Here is a 25,819-nt window from a genome sequence, read left to right as displayed (position 1 = left end):
TGCCGGTGGTCGCAAGATGAGTGTGCGGAGTGAAGACTCCAGGTCTCTGCTCCCTTTTTTCTTTCTCACGTTTAGAACATCCTGGAACTATTTCTTAGAGTCCTTTCATCCTGATCCTGGCTGCTACTCGGGGTTTGCTTTATCAAGGGGCTTTCTTTTTAAAAGAAAAACGGAAAATGTTACAGAAATTTCCTGAATCTGTATCGTGAAGATTCTCCTGTAACCCGTGCATCCCATGTGGAGCTGGAGGTGGCCTTGAGCTGGGCGGGGGATGCACTTAGATTTTGTGCCGGGTGAATCAAAACGTGTATACACGATTTTGTGGTGTCCCTTTCCTTCACCTTACTACTGAAATCGCCAGACAACATCGAAGATGGGTTTGTGTTTAGAGCTCTTGACGTGAGCAGTTTTTGCAGTATCTCCTTCCAGCCCGAACGCAGTCGACCCTCCTGCTGTGTCAGTGTCTTGGTCAGCTGCAGCAGTCGCCGGCGTGATCTGTCTCTCGTAGCACACTCATGCCTTTCCGACTGTTCCCAGCAGCGCCACACGAGATCGTCCCTGCGCTGGAGTCGCAGACGCTCGCCTGGCTTGCTCGCGCCGTGGTTACTAACGCGCTGGCGGCCTCACTGCTCCCCCCGGTCTGTTTTGCGTCCTCTTCAAGAGCACAGATACGGTTTTCTTTCGAACTGTACGAACTGAGTGAAGAACCTATCTGCTGGATTGCTGTTTGAAAACTGGGTACCTCTGAGGGCCGGACACAGGGACGCCACTTTTCTCAGGAAAGCTTTATTGAGTTCCGTCACTTATGTGCTGTGAGTTCAGCCATTCGAAGTGTCCACTTCAGGGCAGTTAGTCTGTCGCCCGAGTCGTGCAGCCATCCCCGTGGCCTTATTTTAGAACACTTTCATCCTTCTAGAAAGAAACCTGTACCCCACTCCCGGTCACTCCCCACCCTTGCCTCTTCTCAGGCTGAGGCGACCACTAACCCAGGGGCGGATCTGCCTGCAGAGTGGCCTGTTCTGAACATGGGACGTGCCCGGGGCCATAGTACGTGGGCGCCTTTTGCGACTGGCTTCTCTCCCCTGGCACCCTGTTTCCAGGGCTCATGCGTGAATGTAGCGCATACCAGACTTCATTCCTTTTTATGGATGTTGTGCGGATGGACCACATTTCCTTGCCATGTCTCTCTGGCTGCTGTCTGGCCTGTTTTCACTGTGGGGCCGTTGTGAATAATAACGCTATGGGAATCCCTGGGTGAGTTCTCTGTGTCAGATTCTCCTGGGTGAGAATCTGGGTGGAGTTGCTGGGCCATATGGGAACTCCGTTTAACTTTTTGAGAAGGTGTTGCTCTGTTTTCCAAAGGGATGTCACTTTATGCCCCCCAGCGACATGCGAGGCCTCCAGCTGCCATAGCCTCACCAGCGTTTGTCCTCGGCGTCCTTCCACTTCCAGCGTCCCAGCAGGCGCGAAGTGCCTGTGGTCGCGGTTTTGATGTACGTTTCCCTGGCGACGAGTGATGCTGAGCGCCTCTCATGTACTTGTTGGCTGCTTACATATCTTCTTTGGAAAGCTGTCTATTCCTATCCTTTGCCATTTTTTAAATATGTAGGGTTGTGTTTTTATTCTGGAGTTGTAAGAGTTCTTTGTGGAGTCTCGACGGCAGTCCCTTGTCTTAGATGGTGGTTTGCAGATGCCTTCTCCCGTTCTGTGGGTTGTGTTGTCACTTTCTCCTTGGTGTCCTTTGAAGTGCAAAAGTTTTTAACTTTGATGAAGCTCACCTTATTAATCGTTTCTATTACTTGTATTTTGGGTGTACGATCTAAGAAATCTTTGCTTATCCTAAGATCAGAAAGATCTCCTCCTGTGTTTCCTTCTAAGAGTTTTATACTTTTTACATTTAGGTCTGTGATCTACTTTGGGTTCACTTTTGTGTTTGGTGAGATGTGGGGTCCAAATTCATTCTTCCCGTGTGGCTGTTCCGGTGTCCCTGTACCGTTTTTTGAAAAGACTGTTCTTTCCCCGATGGATGGTCTTGGCATCCTGGTTGAAATCAGTTGACCATACGTGTTAGAGTTTGTTTCTAGGTGCTGCCAGCTGCTGCCAGATGGGGAGGCACCTCACTGCTAACTTCTGGTCCAGTACTAACCCCCATGCCCCCCAGCCACACTCCTCTGTCCCACTGCCTTCAGAAGGCAGTGTTTGAGGACATGCACTTGGGAGCACACTTGCCCTCATCATTCTGTCTCTGGGCTCCCTTCTGAGCTCCAAGCAAAGCTCGCTGTTCCTCGGCTGAGCTCCCAAACCTTCCAGACTGCATTCGCCCAGCTGGGGACTTCTTGGGAGCAGGAAGCTGTTCGGTCAGCCTCTCTGGTGCTGCCGTTCCCTCTGCTCCTTCACCTGCTTGCCATCCTCATTCCCCGCCACACGGATGCCTTAGCCCCTGGAGTTGCATACCAGTCATCTTTATGCCTTTGACCTTGGCAGGCTGCAGAAGGCCCTGGTGGGTGGGTCCCTTCAGATCTGTAGAAGTCTGTCCCACTCCCAAACAGATGTCACTGGGTGTTTGATGGGAAAAACCACTGAGCAAGGCCCATCCAGGACTACTGTTTAGCTCCCAGGAAAATGTTTTATTTTGGCAATAGCCTTTTTAAAATTCTAAAATTTATTTTCTTTGAACACTTTATAATACCAGTAGAATACTTCTCAATCGAGTTGTGCTGTAATTATTTTCTGTATGTTATGACTTTAGTAAATTAGCACTTGTTTTGTGTAGTACAGAGTGCTAGATGGTAAGCCCTGATTCAACAAAAGACCACAAGAAATTGGAAAAGAGAAGTTTATTACTCGCAGGTCCTGGAGGAAGTACATGGCATGCCTTGAGGGGCCCCACAGGGAGGTGAAGGCAGAGTGCAGACAGAGGGAGGCAGGACGTGGGCCATGTGCCTTTATCAGGGTCTGTGGGTAGAGGGTTCTGGGGTTCCCAGGCTGTGGCTGGACTGGTCGGTTCAAACTACGACTATGGGTTCTGGTAAGCCCCATGGGGCTCTCATCTAAGGGGCACATAGGGGGAAGGGGCTGGGGGGGGGGCTGTTGATCACAAGGGTGCGTTGGGGAAACCCTGTCAGGAGCTTACATTTGCTTATGACCTGCGGCTGGTCTCTAGGGCGTGTGCTTGCGTGAGGGCCAGTGTCCGTGCAGGGCGCCCCACCCCCACAGCAGGAGCTGCCGAGCTGCACTCTGACGGGACCCTGAAGAAAGAACACTTACTTCCAGAGTAGACCTGCCAGCCTGTGTGGCGGGTGAGGCCACCCTCCCATGGGCAGGCTTGGGTCTTGCTTGTCCTAGGTGCTGAGGGCATCGGCGGGTGTGCGTAGGTGAGGCGGTTGGGTGCAGAGGTCACCGTGGAGAAGGGGACGTTTGGCCAGAGGCAGCTGTGGTACTGCACGGTAGCAGCGAGGGGGCGTGGCCTTTGCTCGTTGTGGTTCTGCTGCCGTGTTTGTAAGAGGACGTCCCTGTTTTTAGGGACACCTGCTGAGGTTCAGACGGGTGAAGCCACAAGTTCTCTGGGCTTTGCTTTCAGTGCCCCGGGCAGGGAAGTACATATTGATCTGTGGAGAGAGGGCAGATGGAGCAGAGGCTGATAATCCTGAGTCTGGGTGACAGGTGCGCAGAGGGCGAGGGCCCATCCTTGCTGCTGTTGGGCGTGCTTGGAAAGGGTCGGCATGAGAAGGAGGCTAAGGTGTTCGTGGCGGGGACTGGCCAAGGACGGGGTCCCTGCAAGGCGGTCGTTGCCGGGTGGTGCCCCGCTGCTCTTCCGGCTGCCCCAGTGAAGTGGCTGCCCAGCCCCTCCGTCCTCCTCTCGTGGCTGCGGGCAGCACCCCTGGGCCTAGAGTAGCACCCCTTCGGGTTGTTGATCCACTGGTGCTTGTCTCTCCCTTTCTTGTCCAGACGTTGTATAACGTGAGAGCTGAGATACTGCCCCCCGCGGGAACGGAGCACTGTCGGACAGGCTCGCTCTGCTCCCTGGAGGTGTCCATCACGAGGCTCTCAGACCTCTTGGATGTGGACAAGGATGAAGCACTGACAGAATCTGACGAGTATTTTTCGACCAAGCTTATGTATGAAGGTAGGTCTGCAGACGTCTTTTCCCCTGACTGTTGGGCTGCTCTAGTGCGTGAAGGGATGACGCCTTCTCTTCCACAGAGTGTAGTGCTCCTTGTCCAAAGAATGTTCTAGAATCAAAAAAGCTCATTTTTATTATGTGGTGTGGTCCTAGGCTGGTAGGATGTTGGACTCGGTTCCTGGGGAGATTCTCAAGCAGTCATTGGGCCCAGTGCTGAGAACACCATGGCCCCTTCCCTCTCTGCCTGTGACTCAGGGTCTTCCCAACACTGTGGGAGCAAGGTCCCAACTCTGTCGCCCCGCGATCCATGTGTCCTCCAGGCCGGGCCCCTGCCCTTATCCCTCTGGCCTCCTTTCATCCCCAGCCCCCGACCCCCACCTGACACTGGCTCCCCGCCTGGGCTCCCCACCTCGCCAACCGCTCCCAGACACCCTGTCGCCGTCCGCCTCCTCTAGGGCCTGGGCTGCTTCGGGAGCAGCTCTCAGTCTGCGGTTTCAGGACCATTGATACTCTAAGAAATGGTTGAGGAGCCAAAGACTTCCTTCTTTAGTTACTTAAAAATCACAGTAAACACATTACATGACCTCATGCTTGAAAAAGAACTGTTTTCCAAAACAAAACAAGACAAAAAATACAATGACATTAATTTGCATTCTTTCGGCTCTCCCTGACATCAGGCTCCACGGAGGGGAGCTGGCTCGTCCTCCCTGCTGCACTCTCTGTGCTGACGGGTGGGACTCTGGCTGAAGGACGCAAGGGCGCTCCAGGGTCCGTAGGTCCGTAGTTGGTAAAGGGAGGAGATTTAAACATCCTTCTGATGACCATGGCTGTTCTTTGGCTTTTCACCAAAACGTGACAAGTAGTACTTTTTCCAGGCCAGTTACAGAGTGGAATCTGAAATCATGGGAATGAACTTTTCGTACTCAGTTTCCTCAAATCCTTAGATCTGGCTTTGTAGTTTGAGAGGCCCTTTTACCCAGGCATCATTTCGTGGTGCCATGCCTCAGTCACTTGCGAAACATGAGATCGCAAACCTGTGCATGCCTTTCACTGGACAGGAGCACAGGCTGGCATCCGCTTCCGGCCCACGCAGGGCTCACCAGGGTAGTGCGAGTCCTGGGACACTGCCGGGCTTGCAGCGGCAAAGGCAGGTTTTCTGAGATTCTCACTCTTGATCGGTTTCAAATTGTATCATGGGCAGCTTCTTCGAAGTGACGGGCTCGTGCCCTTCATTTTTGAGACAACATCTGCCCAGTGCCCCAGATCGAAGCACACCGCTGGCGCAGTCCCAGTGAGCTCGGGGGCCGGGGCCTCCCTAACGGTGCGCAGCTTCTCAGGAGTCTGTAATCATTTCAGAGTTAAAGTTAAAAAGATCTTTCCTTAAGGATTGGATTTAATAAAATTAATTTTGACTACTTCACAAAGGACATTCTTAAGTAGAACTGGCAATTTCTATCCTCAGGCGTGTGGTGGTGAGGAAGCCACTGGCACGACTCTCTGTGCACGGGGGGCCTCGGTTCACGCTCAGGCCACTGGTGCGCATGCAGCCTGGGGAGAGAGGCGGGAGTGTGACCTCCCGGTGCCCCAGGGAGCACCCTCTGAGAACTGCTCCGGCGTCTCCCCCCAGATGCCGCTTCAGCCTCTGCATGTCCTTAGGTACTGCGTGTCCCCAGAGGCTCCCCCGTCCCCCTCTGTAGGAAGCCGTCCCTCTGCCACCCCTTCTGTGCTGCCCAGGAAGCTTCTGGTCTGTGGAGCTCCTGGGCCTCCCCTGTGTCCCCTTGGCAGAGCTGCTGTCACCTCTTGGCAAGGCCATCAGGTCGTCGAGGATGAGGCTCCTGGCCTGCCGACTTCTGAGTGACCTCTGTGTTATGTGTTTGGGTTCCACTGAATTACACTGCAGTTGTGTTTTAATAATTAATGCTAATAACTGCCGTATATTAAGAATGTCTGCTGTGCTGGTAGAAGGGCTTTCCATACATCTCTTCCCATTCCGTCGAGAGGCTCGTCTGAGCGGCAGAGTTGGGATTGGGACCCCCAGTCAGACGCCACCACTTACTAGACCGCCTGCCCCCCTGCTCCGCCCCCCATTCCAGATTTAACAGCCAGAGCCCCCGTACTCTGGAAGTCTGACACACACGGTTTTTGAGTAAAATTGAATCACTGTTCTTTATTAACTTGATCAAACAGTGATTTTCCCTAAGCGTCTACTGTGCATCTTGTCGTTAAGCCATGGTGTCCTGTGGCGGTGCGGCTACAAGACAGTGAGGCATAGAGTGTATCCGGTCTGGGGTTTACACTCGCGTGTGGGACTATGGATGGCTCTTACCTTGGCGTGAATACTGAATGCCTTTCCTGGGGTCCAACCAGTGTCTCCCTCTGTTTCAGTGGTCGACAACAGTAGCAACTGGGCAGTATGTGGGAAAAGTTCGGGCGTCATCTCCATGCCTGTGGCTGCCCAGGCCACTCACCGGGTCCACATGGAGGTGATGCCCCTCTTTGCGGGTTACCTCCCCCTTCCCGACGTCAGGCTGTTTAAATACCTCCCCCATCACTCTGCGCACTCCTCACAACTGGATGCTGGTAAGGACTCTTGAAGAGGAGGGTGCACTCACTGTTGGAGTGAGAGCTCCGTGCGGGGAGGTGGTAAACTCGCCTGGTAGGCACCGGCCGGCTGATCGCCAGCGTGTGTTTGGTGCCAGTGGGGTCTAACACCAAAATCCCAGGCAGGGTTGCAAGTTGTAGGCACCTGCTCCAAAGCCTCCACGGGTCCTCTGAGGGCCCAGGCACTAGATTCTCCTTCAAGGGGCCTCCTCACTTACTCTCACGCACTGAAGGTTGCTCGGGCAGCTCGCTGCTCCCCGGGGTGGGTAACGGGTCCGAGTCGGTGGCGCATCTCACTTCCTGTGCTATTTGCAGATAGCTGGATAGAGAACGACAGCCTGTCGGTGGACAAGCACGTGGATGACCAGCTGGACAGCAGCAGCATCAGGAGCAGGGGCAGCGTGCACTCGGCCTCCAGCAGCGAGCACAAGGGCTTGCCCATGCCCCGGCTTCAGGCACTGCCGCCCGGCCAGGTCTTCAACTCCAGCACGGGCATGCAGATCCTGGTCATCCCCAGCAAAGATGACCATGTTCTTGAAGTCAGCGTCACATGACCGCGCCTCGGGTCAGCACACACCCAGGCCGGGTGTGAGCGCACTGGAAGGGATCCTGGCTCCACTGCTCTCTGAATCGTAACATTCTAGCGCTAACCAGACTTACGGTGATTCTGCCTGGCCACGGAAGCATCGGAAAATTTCAGTGTGCGGCGATCAGCTGAGTTACAGCGTTCTTTTTGTGTTGTCCGTGGTGTAAGATGACTTGTTACTCTCATCTCCCTGTCCCTGTGTCCCTGTGCTGGCGTCCTCCAGTGTCCACCCAGAGCCCCACTCCCTTCCATCGCCCCTCCCTGCTCCCTGAAGAGCTGCACCGTGCTCCCTCACCTGGCCGCCTCCCAGTCTGCTGGTTCCTTGTGGAGTCCGTGTGCCTTCTGGGGAGCCACACGGCAGGCCCTGCCGTCTTCGTCGTCACACGTGTGTGCCTTCCTGGTCACACGGCTGCCCTCTAGATTCTGGACCAGGTGGATTTGTCAGTCTCCTGGGGGATAAAGCACCATCTTTTACCCAAGATGAGTAGTGTTTTCTAGAATAACACCCTGTTAGGGCAGGTCAGTGAGGCTGAGGGCTGGAGCGGGGAGGGAACAGAACCCCTTCTGTGCCTTGGGGTGTCACACTGGGTGGACCTGGAGCCTCCATTAGCTGGAGCCATCTTAAAGGTACTTAGGGAAGATTAGACCAGGGCCTAAGGGACAACTTGGCATTGAAATAGTTTAGGAACAAGTGTTTCTGGAACCCCTGTTCCCCATGATGTTGACTGAATGTCAATATGCACTTGAAATTAAATATGTATTTATTTTAATTATTATATATGTGGGGGTTGATACCTTTAAAGTCTTGATGTCATTCTCACTGTATAATCAGTATATTTCTTCTGCACCTTAAGTCCTAGAGGTTAAGAGGCTCCATTTCAGGAGAGACTGGGTGGGGGGACCCTCTTATTGTGCTTCTAGTTTGGTTGTGGGAAGGACGAAAAGTCTTGGAATATTCTCTGCTGGTCCACAAAATTGAAGTCATACCATACCAATGGATTAATTTGCTTTTGGTTGTAAATTTAATTGTACATATGGTTGATTTATTATTTTTAAAAGTACAGACTAACTGATGTAATGTTTATGTATAAGTTGCACCAAAAATCAAGGACAAAATAAATATGTGTTTGTTTTTACTGGTGTGAGAGTCACAGCTTGTAAATAAGTGTTGGGTATATGCAACCTTTTCCAGCCTCCAAAGCAATGTATTTTTGTACATAAGAAATAGGGAACTCTTACTTCCCTGGGAAAGTGTAGTTGGAATCGAGCTGACCGGACTGATGCAAGCAAGTGTAGTCAGGTCCAGCAGAGGGTGCGGGCTCACGGAAATGACAGAACCTCAAGCATGGGAGCCCAAGAGGAAAGGGGCCTTCGCAGCAGCAGCCGCCGCCGGTCCTGCTGGCCACCTGCGGGGGAGAGGCTGGCGCGGTGGTGCGGCGGGGAGTGGGGGCCCAGGGGCAGCTTGGAGTAAATAGAGCAGTTGTGTCCATGCTTCTGTGTGTTGTCTTTTCACTCACTCAGCAAATAAGGTGGTGTGATTCCCCCCACCCCACCCCATGTCTTTTTCTTTTACAGAAATTGGAAATGTGTAAAGAAGATCAATATTGGTGTGTTTAATTAAACTTTTCAGAAAATTATCTTCCTTAGGTGCACTTTAAAACTAATAAACTTGGTCAACTAGTTAGGCAAATTAGAACTTCAGAATCTAATGGTAGATAGGCTAGGGTTTCTAAAATGTTTTATTGTAAAAATTGATGATCGACCTACAGATCTGCCAAGCCCTGTGAATGAAGAGCTCTTTGAGATTTGATTCTGTTGGAAAAGCCTCACACTGTCTAATGTGGCTTTCCCTCTCACCCTCTGGAAGGGGGGGGTGTGATTCAATGGTTACCCTATTTCTGTTTGATTTTTTGTGTCTGGGTTCTAATCCCAGGATGAAATTCTCTAGTTACATAATATACTTAGAGGGAAAAAATGAAGGAGAAATCCAAAATGTTCGTGGTGGTTTCTTACTGTTTGCAATTTGTATAAAATCAGATTTATTGCAGGTTTGGTCCCCCCCCCCAAGTCAAGTTACCCAGAAGATCTTTTGCAACCTAAGTTACGCGGGTAACTCGTTTTGTTTTGTTTTGTTCCACACAAATAAAAAATATCACCTAAAACTTCATCTTTTTTTTTTTAAAGCAGTACTGGGATTTTTGTTGTGTCTAAAATAAAATAAGGCCTATGTGTTTGAGACAAGCTGGTTTTAATAAAGATGTAGCAGCTGTTAAATAATTGTGAAGCCGGCTATTGAACGTGTGTCTAAAGCAGAACATGCAGCCGTTTTACACATACTGTAGAACGTGTAACTACTAGCCAATGGGAAAGGAGATAAGTTATAATTTTGGTGAATTTCATGGGGTTTCCTATGATTGGAAAAATTATAACTTCCGATTCTAATGTGGAAATGGTTGTATTTAATCTGAAAATGACTTTTACCTACAGTCCATTGTCAGCACAGCCGGTCGTGGGTTGGATCCCTATACTAGTAAGTCTTGGTTGATATCCCAGAGTTAGCAGAGACAGTACACACAGGCTGCGATTCAGTTTTTCTTTACTGCTTGAAATAAGATGGAGTTATAAAATCAAATTAAAGAAACTCTTCAGATGTGTACATAAAATGAAAAGTTATACTACTTTTTAAAAGAACAGACTATGCTTATCTAACTGTTTTGCTGTCAACTGTGATCTTTAAAATAAATCCATGATTTTGGAATTTGATTTTCCACGGAAGTGCCCCTTTCTCTACATTTATTCATCGTATATGCCGGGCCGTGAGACCGGAAGCATCGTTGATGCCATGTGCTGGGGCTCCGTGACTGGAGGCGGTGGCGAGTTGGTGACTTGGACACTGCAGGTGTTAATTCCATTTTCATGGTTTACAGGGCGAGTCATTTTTCACATTATTCTGTAATATATTGTTAGACTAAAACCATTGTATTAAGACTGTTTAAAATGTAAGCATTATAATTCTGCAAATACACATTTTAAGAAGAAACTTTGCTGTTCCGAGCTTCGTTTTTTTGCTGAGGAGCATGAAAGGTGAGCGTGTCAAGTCGAAGGGTTCTCTTCTCCCGAATCCCGGCTCCCGACTTGCAGCACAGGTTTTTCATAATTCATCACCCAGTAGCCCACAGGAACAAAGACATTTGAGTCTTCGGGGTTCGGGGTATTTTTCGTAGACCGAGCTGCCAATCTAATGTTTGACAAGTTGACTGCCCTTGTGACGTTTGGTAGCATCGCTAACACAGTTTGAAGTCTTCAGGGGCTTCGGCGTCTCCTGGCTTTGGGCCCCCCCCCCCCGCCCCCTCACCCCCGGGTCATAACGCAGAGCTATTAAGTGAGGGTGGAGTCCGAGCGCCTCACCTCCTCAGGGCGAGAACCTTCTGGGCGGCGGCCGCGCGAGTGCTGCCCAACAGGACAGGAGCCCCAGCCTTGCTCGGCCAGGCGGGTGCGTGGCCCCGGGTGTGGCTCCGCCTCGGGGCGCGTGGGGGCGTGGCCCACGGGCTGGGCTCCGCCCGGGGGAGGGGCCGTGGGCGTGGCCGGTGCGCTGGGCTCCGCCTCGGGGCGCGGTGGGGGCGGGGCCTGTAGGCGGGGCTCCGGCTCGGGCGGCACCGCCCCTCCGGGTCTCCTGAGGGCGCTGTGGCGCGGCGCGGCGGCCAGTCCCGGAAGTGCGTGCTCGGGGCCGGTGGGCGGGGCGGGGCGGCGGCGCGGCGGCACACGTGCGGCAGCCGAGATGAAGTTCTCGTACCGGGTGAGCGGGGGCGCGGTCGGGGGTTCCGCGGCGCGGGGTCCGGGGAGTGGAGGCCGGCCGGGAGAGCGGGGCCTGGTCGCGCGCGGGTTGCGCCGCGCCGTCAGCCTGTAGCCCGCGCGGCCGGCCTTAGGGCCGTGCGCGGCGACCCCCGGAGAGGATGGAGAGGGTCCCGGCCTCCGGGCGGCGGGTGTGGGCAGGAGAGAACGGAGTCCCGGCGGGGTGAGGCCTCGTTCCCGGCTGCACGTGGGGAGAGCTGCCTCCATCTTCCTCCGCGGGCGGGTCACTGGGCCGCCCGCTGGGCGGGGACGCTGGAGGTTGACGCCGTCCCCGCCCCGTGGGTCCCGCCGGCCTCCCGCCTCTTCTGCTCCGTCGCGTCCCTCTCTCTGCTGGGTCCGGCTGGGCTTCGCCCTGGTCTTGTGCAGCGCCACCCCGCACTTCCCCCGCGACCCAAACCGGGAGGCGCGAGGTAGCGGCTTTCCGCCCACCTCTCTCCGGCTCCTCTCCGGGTCTGCTCCATTCTGGGGGGCCACCTGCCTGCTCGGGACGCCGTCACCTAGCTCGCGTTCCTGCTTCCCCTGTTGACCCCACGGTCATTAACAGTGGTCTGAAAACACGGGAATCGAATCACAGCAGGCCTCTGCTTACACCCTGGTCAGCTGGCCAGGCTCCTCCCCGTGCCCTCCTGCAGCTCCAGACGCTGGCCCTGCCGGCTCCTTCCGTCTAGGGTCCAGTCCAGGCGGCCCTCCAAGGGTCCGTCCCTGACCCATCTCCGAACCAGCTCGGCCTCTCACGCTGCCTTCCAAGCACTGCGGGTGCTCTGTAATTAGCTCTTCCCCGCCCTGCCTGCCCGGTAGCATAGGAGGGCATCGAGGGCCCAGACCCTGGGCATGGCCACATCTCCGGTGCACCCTTCAGTCTCATGACTAAAGGAACCAATGAGTTCGTGGATTGGACTCTGGCAGCTTACTTTGTTGGGGAGGGCTTGAGCCCAGGGTGCTGGGGGGAGTGCTCTTCAGTGCTCCAGCTTTTCTCCCCCTGCAACATGGGTCCCCTTCTGTGTGTGGAGGCCCCCAGACGCTCACAGGGGCCCTCCCCTTCTTTGGGGGCTTGGAGCCCCAGGGATTGAGCTCACTTCCCCGTCCCCTCTCTCCTTCAGGCTGGGCTGCACAGATGGCCAGGAAGTGCCCCAGGAGGGACCCCAGGAATGGCCAGGGACCTGGGGGGAGGGGGCCTCTGCGCCATCTCCTGGACCAGAGGCCTCACTTAGCCTTTCCTGGAGTTGAGATGTTTTGGGCTTTCATTGTATTAAGATGGCTTATTTTCTTTTCAGTTTTCAAATTTGCTGGGGACAGTCTATCGGTGTGGAAATTTGAATTTTACATGTGATGGAAATTCAGTGATCAGTCCTGTGGGAAATAGAGTCACTGTATTTGACCTTAAAAAGTAAGTGTGTTAAAATGACTTTACCAGTGACTGTTACAGCGTGCAGGCGAACACTGACCGTGTCTCTCTCCTCTTCCCCTTCCTAGAGCCCCCGTTACTTAGGGCAGCTGGAGGGTATGACAGGGCATACACAGTGTTGACGGATCAGGAGCGGGACTGGTTTGCTCTAGTCCCTCGGTTAAGCCCTGGGGTCTCAGTCACCTGGGTACTGGGTCTGGAGGCCGCCCTGGGGTCCTGCTGGGCCAGCACCGCGCTCACCGCAACCCAGTTCTGCTTGCCACGCTCACGCTCCTTCTCCCGGATGAGCGTGTGGCTCTGTTCCTTTCTTCTCAAGGGGAAGGACCCCTGAGCAGTTGTCACCCCTCCCAGAGTCACGTGGCCAGGGTGAGACCCTCCTGTCGCCGAGGCTGCCTGGACTTGTGTCCTGCTGTGCAGGCTCGGCCTCTGGTCTGTACAGTGGGACGATGGTCCCATCCTCTCCAGGACTGACTTCCTGAAGCTCCCGAGAGCAGCGCCTGGGCCGGTACCCGGGGCCAGAGGCGAGATCGTCAGACCTGACGGGGCTGGAGTAAGGATCACACGCTCGGTGAAGGAAAACTGGAAAGTAAAATAGCAAGGAACAAAGTTAGAATCCAAGCCAGCGCTTGCTTGTTTTTCATATTACTTATTTTCTCATTTTTGCGCGTTTTCCTGTCCTGTAACGACAGTTTCACGGGGCTGTGCTGTCCTCGTGGTTAATTCCTTCTGTGGAACATGCAGCTCATTTCTAGTTTGGGGATTTTAGAACACGGACGCACTTCTACAAACAAAATGGACAACCTAAGCTCCCCCCTTTTTTATTTACTTTTTTTGTGTGAGAGAGCATGTGTCGGGGGAGGAGGAGGGACAGAGGGAGAGGGAGAAGGAGCGAGAACCTCAAGCAGGCTCCGCCACTGAGCGCAGAGGCCGTCCTGGGGCTGCATCCCAGGACCCTGAGATTACAACCTGAGCCAGAATCCGGAGTCAGACGCTCAAGCAACTGAGCCACCCGCTGCCCCAAACCAAAGCCCATTTTTAAGGTTTTGAATATGCTTTGCCAAATTTTCTGCAGGGACCTGGTCTTATTTCCTCCTCTCCAGCAGGGAGCTGGGGACAAGCTGGGAGCTCTGGCCCCGGAGCCGACCAGGGACAGGAGGGGTCAGGGCGTGGGTGGTCCGAGGCCACCCCCACCTCCTCTTCTCATGAGAGAACAGCTAGACAGCTGTGTTTTTGTCTTTCAGCAACAGATCCAACACTCTGCCCTTGGCTACTCGGTACAACGTCAGGTGTGTAGGGCTGTCCCCAGATGGCCGCCTGGCCATCATTGTCGACGAAGGTAAGCGCCGTCGGCTGGAGGCGGCAGCGCAGATGGCTGGGGGGACAGGCAAGGCGGGACTCGGGGTGACTCAAGGCCAACACCAAGTCCCGCAGGGGGGCTAGGCCCACCCAGTCCTCTCCCCTAGTTGCTTCCTTGCCTAGGGCCCAGTGGGCTTTGGGGTGAGGGCGTGTGGGGGGACATGGATGTGCCTGGGTGTCCTCCTGGGCTGGGCCGTGGCTGTCCTGCCTGGGTGACTACACACTTAACGCTCTTCCTCGCTGCAGGGGGGGACGCGCTGCTGGTCAGCCTGGTCTGCAGGTCCGTGCTCCACCACTTCCACTTCAAGGGCTCGGTGCACAGTGTCTCCTTCTCTCCTGATGGCAGGTAGGGGCCTAGAGCTTGGGGCAGGGTGCTCTCCAAGTCCAGACTCCACGACGGGCGCAGCAGGGCTTGGGGGCTTTTCCGACTGGAGGAGTCTGCGTGGGAGCCTGTGCTCGTGCCTCCGCTTGGCTGCCGGCTCCGGCAGGGCCCTGTGGCCACAGCCCCTGCTCCTCCTCCTCCAGGGCTGGTGCTCTCATCTTGAGCGGGAGGTTCTAAAGGTTCTCGACCAGAACCGCTTCCAGAACACTCATTGTCCTCAGAGGGTCTTGGGGCCTCCAGACAGCACAGCCACAAAGGAGCCCCTGGCTCTGAGTGGCACTGACCCCCAGCTTCGAGGTCCACAGTGAGGAGAACGTGTGTGGACAGGGTCCTGCTCGGACCCAGCCTTGCTCTGGGTTCAGGGGCCCCAGGAGAGGCCCAGGTTCCCAGGTTGCTCACATCTAGGCTGACCTGGGCGTGCCATGGAGGGCGCGGCTCTGGGTTTCAGCTATGAGCCCCCATCCCACGTCCAGCCTCAGAAACCCCTTAGTAGGCAGTGGCCCTCCTTCATGCCTGTCGTGCGGAGCCTGTGTTGTCTTTCCAGCTCCCCGAGGGCTGTCCGAGTGTGGCCTGGCCTTGGTGGCTGTCTCCCAGGCTGGTGGGAGCGCCGGGGCGCCTGTGCTCCAGGGCAGCGGGGCGGCAGGGTTCAGGGTCCCTGCAGGAGAAGAGGGGGGTCGGGGGCCATGGAGAGGCAGGCCCCCACGTTCACCTCTCATAGGAAGCTGCCTCACGGCCGGGGTGCTGTCCTCAGAGGCTCTGAGCTGGTCTTGGGACCGCGTGCGTGTTGGATCCTGACGGCCTCCGTTTCTGCGGCAGGAAGTTCGTCGTCACAAAAGGCAACATCGCTCAGATGTACCATGCCCCTGGGAGGAAGCGGGAATTCAATGCGTTCGTCCTGGACAAAACCTACTTTGGGCCGTATGATGAGACCACGTGCATCGACTGGACAGATGACTCCAGGTGAGGCCTGGGGTGGGGCCGGGGGGAACCGCTATAACCAGCCTCTTGTTGGATGGGGAGCCCTGGGGACTCTTATTGCACCCCAAAGTTTCGTTTTAAAATGATCTCTCTTGAGCTGGAGGCCGGATGGGCCCCTAGTTGTGAGTTGGGCCTGTACCGGCCTGCATCTGTCTCTGGAAACAGAGCGCAGGGGTGGGACCTTGACGAGGGTGCTGGAATCCAGTCCGCCAAATGTCCGGAGCAGCTGTGTGTGTGGGAGGGTCGGGGGTTTCCCCAGCATGGGGGCTGGGTGTCCTCCCTCGGCTGCACCCCTCACCACCCTGACGGCTGCTGGCCCGTGCTCAGCTGCTTGCTCTGCGCAGGGAGAGGTGGAGGCTGCTGGTAGGTGCCAGTCTGTACGTCAGACCCCCGTGGGGGGGACAGGGCAGGGGCGGTGCAGCCCCAGGCAGCCCTTGTGCTCCTAGCAGACAGGTCTTTGGGTCCAGGTGGGGCACCTGCCGCCACGCCTTCCCGCCTCTTCGCTCCCGTGTCTGGGTGTGTTGGTGCCGTGAGCAGGGTTCCCCACGCGGCACCCGACGGGCTTGGCAGTCGGTTCTTAGGGCTCCCCTGGGCTGCCGTCCTGTGAGGGACTGCCTTGTGAGGAGGGGCGGTGACTCGTCCCCCAAGACACACGGATGGATGCAGCCGACGCTCGGGAGGAGGTGCAGGCTGGGCAGACCCGGGCCGGTCACCCCAGGCGACTCCTCTGTGCTTGGGCGGTGCCCTGCCGTGAGCCCTGAAGACGAGCCCTGTCTCCTCTGTCCAGGTGCTTTGCGGTCGGGAGCAAAGACATGTCCACGTGGGTGTTTGGAGCGGAGCGCTGGGACAACCTCATCTACTACGCACTCGGGGGACACAAGGACGCGATCGTGGCCTGCTTCTTTGAATCCAGCAGCCTAGATGTACGTCCCCGTGTCTGGGTGTCTGGAGCGTCTCGCTTGCCCGGTGGCATCCCAGGTCGCAGTCACGCGCCAGGCCTCCCCCTATAGACACAGGTGCCCTCCTGGGCTACCGGGGGGTGTTCAGGAAGCAGCAGCACCTGTTGGCTGTCCCCAGGCATCGCCTCTGCCAGGGCTCGGGGCAGGCCGTGGAGGGACGGGGGAGCCCGTGGCTGTTGGGGGCTGGTGTGAGGGTGACCCGCCCCCGCTCGCGCACACTTCCTTGTACAGCTGTACACGCTGAGCCAGGACGGAGCCCTGTGTGTGTGGCAGTGTGACACTCCCCCCGAGGGCCTGCGGCTGAAAGCCCCCACGGGCTGGAAGGCAGAGCTGCTGCAGGAGGCGGAGGAGGACGACGAGGAAGGGGAGGAAGAGACCACTGTCCGTGGGAAAGCCGTACCGCCTGCCGAGGAGCAGCAGGGAAAAGTGAAATACTCCCGGCTGGCCAAGTGGGTGTCGCCCCAGGGGTGGCAGGGGCCTCGCACTCACGAGGCCAGCATGTGACGCGGAGGCCCAGAGAGCAGGCCTGTCCTGGGGGCCGGCGGGGAGGCTACCTGGTGTCCCAGGTGCAGGGTCAGGGAGGCTCGGGATAGGAGGGGGGGAGCCTCGGGTGAGAGGGGATGAGAGGCCAGGGCAGTGGGGCCCAAGGTCCTGTGTAGAGCCGGGGACTGTGGCCTGGGGATCCCGGGGGGGCTGGGTGCAGGGTGAGATCAGCCTGGCTGTCTAACCCTCTGTCCACAGCTCTTCTGATCCCGATCTTTTTCAATAGATACTTTTTCAATAAAGAGGGAGATTTTAACAACTTGACTGCCGCGGCGTATCACAAGAAGACCCACCTCTTGGTCACCGGCTTTGCCTCTGGAATCTTCCACCTTCACGAGCTCCCTGAGTTCAACCTCATCCACTCCCTGAGGTGAGCGCCCCGCTCGGTGCCGTGGGGGGCCCACGTGCGCTCGCTGGCTCCACAGGCCTACGGTGGGGAGTGTGGGGCCCTGCTGTGCACGTCCCGCTGCGTGGCGTGTGGGCCGTGGGGCTGCCAGGCGGGCGGTGGACAGAGGGGGCTCGCGGTGCCGCCTGCCCGCCTGCCCACCTCTTCAGGCTGCGTGCTCTCGTGCCCAGCGTCTCTGATCAGAGGATCGCTTCCATCGCCGTCAACGGCTCCGGAGACTGGATCGCCTTTGGTTGCTCAGGTTTGGACTGCTTACCGTGGCCCCCCTCACCCCCAGCTGCGGGGCTGCGCTAGCCCCCGGGAAAAGCCCCTTCCACTGCCTGGTGCGAGTGAGCACAGTGGGTCGGCCAGTGGTTCTTGTGGGAGGGAGCCGTGGACTTCCAGAACCGGCGCTCGTCTGAGCTGTGAGCGCCTTGTGGCCTGAGCCCCCGTCGCGGTCAGCCGCCGGGCCTGTGGCTGTGGGCTTCTGGCGGGGTGGGGGGGTGGGCTGCAGCAGGTCCCTGCAAGACAGTGACTCAGGAGGTCAGTCTCTGCTGGGTGCCCTCTGTCAGGTTAGGGTGACGGGGGCACTTGCCTTGGTGGGTCAGACGGTCAGGGTGCTGGCACCCGTCTGGGTCTGCCTGTGGGCTGTGGTCTCGGGGGCAGTCCTCAGCCCATCCCCGCGTGTGCTTTGCAGGCCTGGGTCAGCTGCTGGTGTGGGAGTGGCAGAGCGAGTCTTACGTGCTCAAACAGCAGGGCCACTTCAACAGCATGGTGTCGCTGGCCTACTCCCCTGACGGGCAGTACATCGTCACCGGCGGTGATGATGGCAAGGTGGGGCTCAGTGGGTGAGGAGGGCTGTGGCCTGGGGTGGGGGGAGCGTGGGGTCTCATCCTGCTGGCCCCAGGGAGGGAGAGCCAGACCCCGACTTCAGGGTTCAGCCTGGAGCCCACGGGGCTCACCCCACTGTGTCCAGGCACACGAGATGTTCACAGACTAGCTGGGGCAGAGTGGGGAGAGCTGGCTGTCGGTTTCTCTGTTTCCGGCATGGCCTCCTGCACGCGTGCAGCTGCTCGGCTCTGGGTCGGTCCATGGGGGCAGCCGCATCACGTGGCTGCGTGCTTGTTGCGCCTCTTGGGGTGACACGGGCCCCCACCAGCCCCCAGCCCTCCCTCACGGGGGGCAGGTGCACGCACATATGCAGGGGGCCCTGGTTGAGGTGACCCATGTGTGCACGTGGTCCTGAGCCGTGGCCAGCCCCGCCCCTCACGCTCTCCCCACTGCAGGTCAAGGTGTGGAACACCCTCAGTGGCTTCTGCTTCATCACGTTCACGGAGCACTCGAGTGGGGTCACCGGCGTGACCTTCACAGCCACTGGCTATGTCATCGTGACCTCTTCCATGGACGGGACCGTGCGTGCCTTTGACCTTCACAGGTGATCCTCCTGCTCAGTCGTCTCTCTGGGCGGCCGTGATAGCAGGGCCGAGAGATCGTGGGTTAGCCAGCAATCGCGTAGTATAGACAGGCTCAGGGCGAGCCCTAGCTTTCGGGCCCCAGGGACTCGAGGTGGCGGGGCTTTGTGGGCAGTGCCAACCGGACTTCCATCGTCGGGCAGGTACCGGAACTTCCGCACCTTCACGTCCCCGCGGCCCACCCAGTTCTCCTGCGTGGCTGTGGACTGTAGCGGCGAGGTCGTTTCTGCTGGGGCCCAGGACTCCTTCGAGGTCTTCATCTGGTCCATGCAGACAGGCAGGCTCCTGGACGTAAGGGCCGTGTGTCTGGGGGCCGGGGTGGGGGGCACCTCTGTGGAGGGCGCCTCTGTGGACCCGCAGGAAGGAGCAGCAGCGTCTTCTAGCCGCGGCTCCTCCCCTCCTGCGCTGAGACCGAGACCATTGTTAGCCCGCCTGTCCCGCAGCCTCGGTGCACGGGCCTGGTCCGGGGTAGGTCCCCCACGGCTGTCTCTTCACACCTGCTCTCCGGATGCCATAGGTCCTGTCTGGTCATGAGGGCCCCGTCAGCAGTCTGTGCTTTAACCCGGTGAAGTCGGTCCTGGCCAGCGCCTCCTGGGACAGGACAGTGCGCCTGTGGGACATGGCAGACAGCTGGAGGACCACGGAGACGCTGGGCCTGACCTCGGACGGTGGGTCCTCGGGGGGTGTGGGTACAAGGTGTCACCCGGGGAGGGGGGCCTCGTCTCGGGGCCAGTATTCATCTGTCTTGGTTGCAGGACCCCCAGCTGTATCACGGCTGCTGGGATGGTGGCCCCGTCCTGTCACTTGGTGTCGGGCTATCTAGGGGAGTGAGCCGAGCGCTCCTTCCTGAGTTGCCATCCCTGAGAAGCAGCCGGTGCTCTCGACCCTGATGTGACTGTAGGCTCAGAAGGTCACCTGGGGTCCCGCCATCTGTGTGCGTGGGTGAAGCCGTCCTGCCCCCCATGCCTCACGCGTGCATTGCGGGCCCCTGGAATCCGCGGGCCTCCACAATTGGCTCTGGTGCGCGCTCTTAGCCGCCGGTGGGCAGCCTGGGTCTGTGTGGGGCTGCCGCAGACCTCCAGCCGGTCTGTGTCTCGTCTGTCTGCGGCTCTATCAAAGCCCCTCTCTCATGACCTCCGTGTGCCTTCCCCCTGCCTGGCCTTGCCTCTCGCCCCATGCCCTCCCACCAGGCTGGCCTTGTGCCTGTCCCGGGACCCCACCTGGACCCTCTTGCTCCCCGAGGCAGTTGGGGCCTGGGGCCTCCCTCGCAGGGTGGAGCTTCTCTGGGGAGACCCAGGGGCCCCCACCCGTCATGCACAGACTTCCGGTGCTGGTGCCCACCTGGCTTTTCTGGATTCAGGCTGGGTGAGGGCAGGGGAGGGTGTGGCCATCTGCTGGGGCCTTGGCTCTTCTCTGGCCCTGATGATGCGTCTCTCTTCAGCTCTGGCCGTGACCTTTCGTCCCGATGGTGCGGAGCTGGCTGTGGCCACCCTGAACTCCCAGATCACCTTCTGGGACCCTGAGAACGCCGTGCAGACGGGCTCCATCGAGGGCAGGCATGACCTCAAGACGGGCAGGAAGGAGCTGGACAAGGTCACCGCCAAGCACTCGGCCAAGGGGAAGTGAGTGCCTCAGCGAGCGGGCGCAGCGGGCCTTGCCCCTGAAGCCCAGGGGCCCCTGGGGGCCTGTGCAGCCACGGGGCTCTTCCCCTCGGGGAGCACAGAACCCGTGGTGGGTTTGCGGTTGGTCGGTCTCCGTGTCCCTCATGCCGCTTAGGCTTTGGGAGCGGGCGTCTGTGAGCGCATCTGTTCTCACATCTTTCTGGGTGTGTCTTAGAGTGGAATTGCTGGTGGTCACGTGGTTTCCAGGGTTTGCTCCTCAGGCACCGGAGTGTTTTGCAAAGTGGCCCCGCCGCCTGCAGCGGCCGCTTCCCCTCCCGCCAGCAACACGGGTTCCCTGCGTGGTTTTTAAACGACAGCTCTGTGGGGCCGCGTGTGAGGCGCTGTCCGCGTGTCGTTTTAATTCGCGTTTCCTTAAGGGCTGATGCTGTCTAGCGTCTTCTCGTAGGCCGACCGGCCGTTCATAAGTGGGGTCTGGAGAAGGTCCGTCCGGGGCACTTGCTCCTCTGCATCGGCTTGTCTCCACGGCGCCATGAGAGTTCGTGTATTCGAGATAGGCGGTGCCGGACGGCTCTGGGGCTGGAAGTCGCTCTTTCTGCCCTGGGGCTCTTTTCACTCCTGACGGTGTCTTTGGATCACGAACGTGTTCAGATTTGACGAAGTCTTGTTCGGTTTCCTTCTGCCGCTCGCGCTCCTTGGTGTCGCACGTAACGCTGTCTCATGTCCCGTGAGCAGCCAGGCCAGTGCGTGCCCGGCTTCCGCTCGCGCAGGGCTGAGTAGGCACCCCTGCCAGTGGCCGCTGTGCGCGTGTCAGGCAAGGTGGCCTCCGTGTCCTTCTGACTGGGACAAGGAAACCCCATGACTCGAGACCCTTCTGTGAAAGGGTCGTGTCTCAGGAGGTCCCTCCTGGGGTGGTGCTGCTGCGGAGCAGAGCGGGTGACGGGGTCTTGTGAGGCCCAGGCCAGAGCCCTGCCGAGGATGCTGCGGGCGCTGGTTGCCTCCTGGGGCTCTCTGGGTGGTGCCTACATGTGTGTCCCCTCTGTTTCAGGGCCTTCACCACTCTGTGCTACTCTGCGGACGGCCAGAGCGTCCTGGCGGGGGGGATGTCCAAGTTCGTCTGCATTTATCACGTCAAGGAGCAGATCCTCAGGAAGAAGTTTGAGATTTCCTGCAACCTCTCCCTGGACGCCATGGAGGTGAGGGAGCGTGCAGGTCTGCCTGGCCCGGGCCTGCCCTCCGTGTCCCCTGCCCCGCTGTAGGGCGAGGCCCGCCCCCTCCTGAGGGCCTCTGGTGGGGGCACGCGTCCTCGTCGCTTCCCTGAGGATGGGCAGGCTGAGTGAGCAGACGCCCCCGTGTGTGCTGGCCCCGCAGAGGCTGACGGGGCCCCTTGCCAGGGGTGTGTTAGAGTCCGGGGCCCCAGCACCTGCAGCAGGCTCTGAGGGCAGGCTCCGCCTCACAAGGGGTGAGGATAGGCTTGTCAGTGTCTCGGGATCCGTGTGTCCCTTGGGCGTTCCCCACGGGGCTTTGTCTTCTCTGGTGTTTGTGGCACGTGAGCCGGGCAGGGGCTGGGGGCTGGGCTCGTGCCTTCCACCTGACAGGCGAGACACCTGGACCTGGGGCTTTGTCCTTCTAGGAGTTTTTGAACCGAAGGAAAATGACAGAGTTTGGCAACCTGGCGCTAATCGATCAAGATGCTGGGGTGGAGGATGGAGTCGTGATACCACTGCCGGGTGTAAAGAAAGGTGAGTGGAGCGCCGCTCGCGTCCCCCAAGGTCCCGGCCGCAGCAGGCTGCCCTGCCCACCACCCACTTTTCCTGGGTGACAGCAGCTTTGCTTTCTGTTGGGGCCGCAGTGATTGTGTCCGGGAGCACTTGTCCACACGAGTGGCCTGTGGCCCCCTTGCCTGTCTGGGCCTGTGGTTTTACTCTCCAGCCACTGCCCAGCCCTGTGCCTTGCACTTGTCCCCACATGGGCCACAAGGAAGGCTCTGGGGTCAGGGACCTGGCAGTCAAGGGGCTCAAGGGGGGCACGCCCCTCACAGTGACAGGGCATGAGGGCGGAGGGGCCCTCAGGCCCTGGTAGACCATCAGGAGGGGACATCCACCAGCTAGAAAGTCGGTGTGTTGGTCCTGGACACGCAGCTGCACTGCCCTGCTGGCTTCCCCACTGGTGCCGGCCTCCCCCGCCTGGTGCCGGCCTCCCCCCGGTGCTGGCCTGGGCTGGCTCATTCCAGCCCTGACTCATGCCACTCCAAGTGCCAGAGGCCCACCCTGCATGTTGGGGAGCGGGGACGTCTCAGCGACCGATTGGGTGATGGGGGAGGACTGCACCATCAACGCGGGCCCTGGAGCAGCCTGTGACTGTGCCACGTGTGTTCTCGGGCATCTCTTAACGAAAACAGGGTCCCTAACTCCTCAGTGATGTGCAAAGGCGGCTCTCAGCCCGTCTGGTCACGGTTTGAGCAGAACAGGTGCTGTTGGCGCTGAGTGCAGAGACCAGGGGGTCTGCTGGATCCATAAGGACCCAGCCCCAAGTGGTGGTCATATCGAGAGCGAGAGTCCCCAGCAGAGTATTTCTGAGGAGACAGGTGGCCTCCAGGTGACTTTTCTCAGATGACTTGCAAGGCATTGAATTTCATACCATAGACGCATATCATTCCTTAAGCGGCAGATTTGAATTTTCAGAAGGGATTCACATGGTGATGCCCAGTGAGGATGAGCCTCCACTGCACAGAGCTGCCCTGTGTAGTTGTGTGACTTGTGCACTGCACAAAGTGCCGGGCAGAATGGGCTGGTGGGGACCGGGGCCACCCTGCCTCACACCTTGGGGCTGGGCCAAGGGCTTTTGCCAAAATAGGCAAGCTGTCTACTGGCCAAGCTGGATGGATGCTCCCGGGAGCGGGATGCCAGCGGCGCCCGTGGAACAGCTGCTGGGGCCCTGGGCAGGACTCACCTGCTGCATGTGCTGACAGAGCAGGAAGGCCGGGGGCAGGGCCGCTGCTCTTGACGGGCCCAGAGCAGCAGGGGGGCCTCCCTTTGTCCGTGAGTGGTAAGGGAGGTGTCACCCTGTTTTCCAGGTGACATGAGCTCTCGGCACTTCAAGCCTGAAATCAGGGTGACTTCACTTCGCTTCTCTCCCACCGGTGAGCTCCGACCAGCCAGTTGTTGGTGCTGGGAAGGGTGGGGGGGTCCGTCCCGCTGGGCTTCGGGGCCCACGGAGCACACTGTGGACCTGTCACCTCTTCCCAGGGACCAGGTTGGTCACAGCTTCTGGCTGGCTCTGGGCGCTGCTGTTCTCCATGGGTAACACATGGTCATCTTTGTTCTCTTCAGAGGACACTGAAGGGGGTGGCCTCAGATCTGCTGGGCGTTGAAAAGGGGAGGCAGGCACCCACCCTGAGCACTGCTCACATGTGCCAGTCATCTAAGGGGCTGCAGGGGAGGGTCTGTGCCCACGGGGCCAAATGCGGTCCCCCAGAGCGAGCAGGACGGAGGCTTGTAGTGGGCTTGTGTGCGGGGTGATGGCTGACACTCTCCAGCATTGAGCATCAAGTGGTGGAGGCAGCAGGGCGCAGGGCAGCGTGTGGCCTCGTACCGCTGTGCGAGCCGGGCTGCAGACTGTGGCCCGGGGACAACTCTGGCAGCCCCTCGTTTGGGCGCCTGGGGGACCACCATGCTGGTTGTCCTATGCGTCTTCCCTGGGCTCCGTGGTGCCATTGCAGCCTCTCGGCAGAGGCCGCATGGCCCACAGAGACCAGTGCGCGCCCTCACAGAGTTGCTGACCGGGCCTGGTGCAGACGGGGACGGAAGCTTACGCGTGCGTATCTGCTCCTGCGAGCACACGCCTGCTGGAGAGAAGCCTGCGCAAGCGACCCTGGCGCCCCTCCCAGAGGAGCCGGCGTCAGGGGCGGGAGTGGGAGGAAGGCATCCCCGTGCACCTTTCCTACTGTTGCATTTGGGGCCATGGGGACATACTCAGTACCTGTTCTTTAAAAAGGTGGGGAAAAGTGAAAGTCGGTGTTTAGGAAGGCTCTCGGTGGCTTCATTTCCCAGGGCGCTGCTGGGCGGCCACCACCACCGAGGGGCTCCTCGTCTACTCCCTGGACGCGCAGATGCTGTTTGACCCGTTTGAGCTGGACACTGGTGTCACCCCCGCGCGGATCCGGGCGGCCCTGCGCCAGCAGGACTACACCCGGGCCATCCTCATGGCCTTCCGGCTCAACGAGAGGAAGCTGCTGCAGGAGGCGCTGGAGTCGGTGCCCTGGGGCGAGGGTGAGCACCGGGGCAGGGCCGCGAGGACCCCGCGTCTCTTCTCTGCTGTCTTCACCTTTTCTTCTGATGGAGGGTTCTCTAGAAAGCGAGCCCGGTTTTCTCCTTTTCCCATAGTTGAAGTTGTCAGCTCCTCACTCCCTGAGTTGTATGTGGAGAAAGTGCTAGAGTTTTTAGCTTCATCCTTTGAAGTGTCCTGCCACCTGGAGTTCTACCTCATATGGACTCAGAAGTTGCTCCTGGCGCACGGGCAGGAGCTGAAGTCCAGGTGAGACGTGCTGTCCTGCGCGGTCAGCCGTGAGTCCTGGCCCTCAGCTGGCTTTGTAGGTCAGAGGGGGAGCTGCGTGTGCGCCCACGAGAGGGCCACGTGGCATCTGGCTGAGGCTGTGCACTGAGGCAGGTCTCCTTTGCAGAGTGGGGAAGGTGCTGCCGGCCGTTCAGTTCCTTCAGAAGAGCATCCAGCGGCACTTGGACGACGTCTCCAGGCTGTACGTGTTGCCAGCTGGGTTGGCGGGCAGGGCGGGGGCTGCCCCAAATCCAGCTGGTTCCACGTTGGAGGCTGCCCCCTGCATTGTCTGTTCTGGGGACAGAAGGGACCAGTATTAGGAGGGGCTTCTTCCCCTCGGTGGGGAAGAGGTTGGCCAGCTTCAGGCATGGCCAGAAGTTGAAAAGAGAGTGCTGTTCCAGTGAAACCAGTACCTTCCACAGTCAGACCAGTGGAGGAGGGAGTGCCACGTGTGGTCAGGAGCCTCTGTCCTGTCGCCAGCTGCTTTCTTCTTGGTTTGCGCCCCTTCTGCCCCCTGCCCTGAGGCCGAGTGGAGGGGTGGGCACACAGAGAGCCTGAGGTCTCTGGGGCTGTCTTTGGGGCCCGTGGCCAGGTGTCCCCACTCCATCCCTGGAGGCGTGTTCTCTGCCCTTGCTGGTGTCTGCTTAGTGTTCACAGGTGGAAGCCTGTTCTGTCCTTGACGGCTTCCGTAGTCTTTAGGAGCCTAGAACAAGCCCTTTGTCCTGGAGGCTCTTCTTCTGAGAGCCCTGGCCGCCCGCTGGGACGCTGTGGGGGCGTGGGGGGCCCGCGTCAATTCTGCCATGCACTGGGGAGAGCCTGCCCTCTGTGGAGGCCTCCGTGACTCTACAGAGCTCAGTCCGAGAGACCGGAGCCTCTCGTGAGACCAGTTGCTCATAACTCGGTGTTCCCGTGAATTCCTGGTTCCCGGGGCTCCTCCGTGTAGTGACTTGCTGCTGATGTATAGGGCGTAGCTAGCTGTTGTGTGTTAATCGGGGGGGGGGGGG

At 58.5% G+C, this 25,819-nt stretch overlaps 2 protein-coding genes across 3 annotated transcripts in view; both read left to right on the top strand.

Moving 5' to 3' along the window:
• Window positions 1-8,446, top strand: part of TRAPPC10 (trafficking protein particle complex subunit 10) — an 83,905-nt gene extending 75,459 nt beyond the window's left edge. For both annotated transcript variants that reach the window (XM_040621850.1, XM_040621848.1), the window contains exons 21-23: window positions 3,949-4,126; window positions 6,509-6,703; window positions 7,040-8,446. In XM_040621850.1, coding sequence (XP_040477784.1) covers window positions 3,949-4,126; window positions 6,509-6,703; window positions 7,040-7,278 — 612 coding nt within the window. In that variant the 3' untranslated portion in view covers window positions 7,279-8,446. The remainder of the gene's footprint in view (window positions 1-3,948; window positions 4,127-6,508; window positions 6,704-7,039) is intronic.
• Window positions 8,447-11,021: 2,575 nt separating this feature from the next.
• Window positions 11,022-25,819, top strand: part of PWP2 (PWP2 small subunit processome component) — a 15,759-nt gene continuing 961 nt past the window's right edge. Inside the window, exons 1-20 of the mRNA XM_040621844.1 lie at window positions 11,022-11,106; window positions 12,437-12,549; window positions 13,809-13,903; window positions 14,170-14,269; window positions 15,122-15,265; window positions 16,071-16,206; window positions 16,474-16,691; window positions 17,012-17,155; window positions 17,362-17,432; window positions 17,868-18,004; window positions 18,457-18,605; window positions 18,786-18,933; window positions 19,160-19,310; window positions 20,084-20,264; window positions 21,310-21,457; window positions 21,895-22,003; window positions 23,338-23,403; window positions 24,314-24,532; window positions 24,647-24,797; window positions 24,943-25,017. Coding sequence (XP_040477778.1) covers window positions 11,089-11,106; window positions 12,437-12,549; window positions 13,809-13,903; window positions 14,170-14,269; window positions 15,122-15,265; window positions 16,071-16,206; window positions 16,474-16,691; window positions 17,012-17,155; window positions 17,362-17,432; window positions 17,868-18,004; window positions 18,457-18,605; window positions 18,786-18,933; window positions 19,160-19,310; window positions 20,084-20,264; window positions 21,310-21,457; window positions 21,895-22,003; window positions 23,338-23,403; window positions 24,314-24,532; window positions 24,647-24,797; window positions 24,943-25,017 — 2,573 coding nt within the window. The 5' untranslated portion in view covers window positions 11,022-11,088. The remainder of the gene's footprint in view (window positions 11,107-12,436; window positions 12,550-13,808; window positions 13,904-14,169; window positions 14,270-15,121; window positions 15,266-16,070; window positions 16,207-16,473; window positions 16,692-17,011; window positions 17,156-17,361; window positions 17,433-17,867; window positions 18,005-18,456; window positions 18,606-18,785; window positions 18,934-19,159; window positions 19,311-20,083; window positions 20,265-21,309; window positions 21,458-21,894; window positions 22,004-23,337; window positions 23,404-24,313; window positions 24,533-24,646; window positions 24,798-24,942; window positions 25,018-25,819) is intronic.

This window comes from Ursus maritimus, unplaced genomic scaffold (genome assembly GCF_017311325.1).
Source record: "Ursus maritimus isolate PB19 unplaced genomic scaffold, ASM1731132v1 scaffold_4, whole genome shotgun sequence".
NCBI classification, from domain to species: Eukaryota; Metazoa; Chordata; class Mammalia; order Carnivora; family Ursidae; genus Ursus; species Ursus maritimus.
The sequence above is the reverse complement of the archived record's forward strand: the minus strand, read 5'-3'. Positions and strand labels throughout refer to the sequence as shown.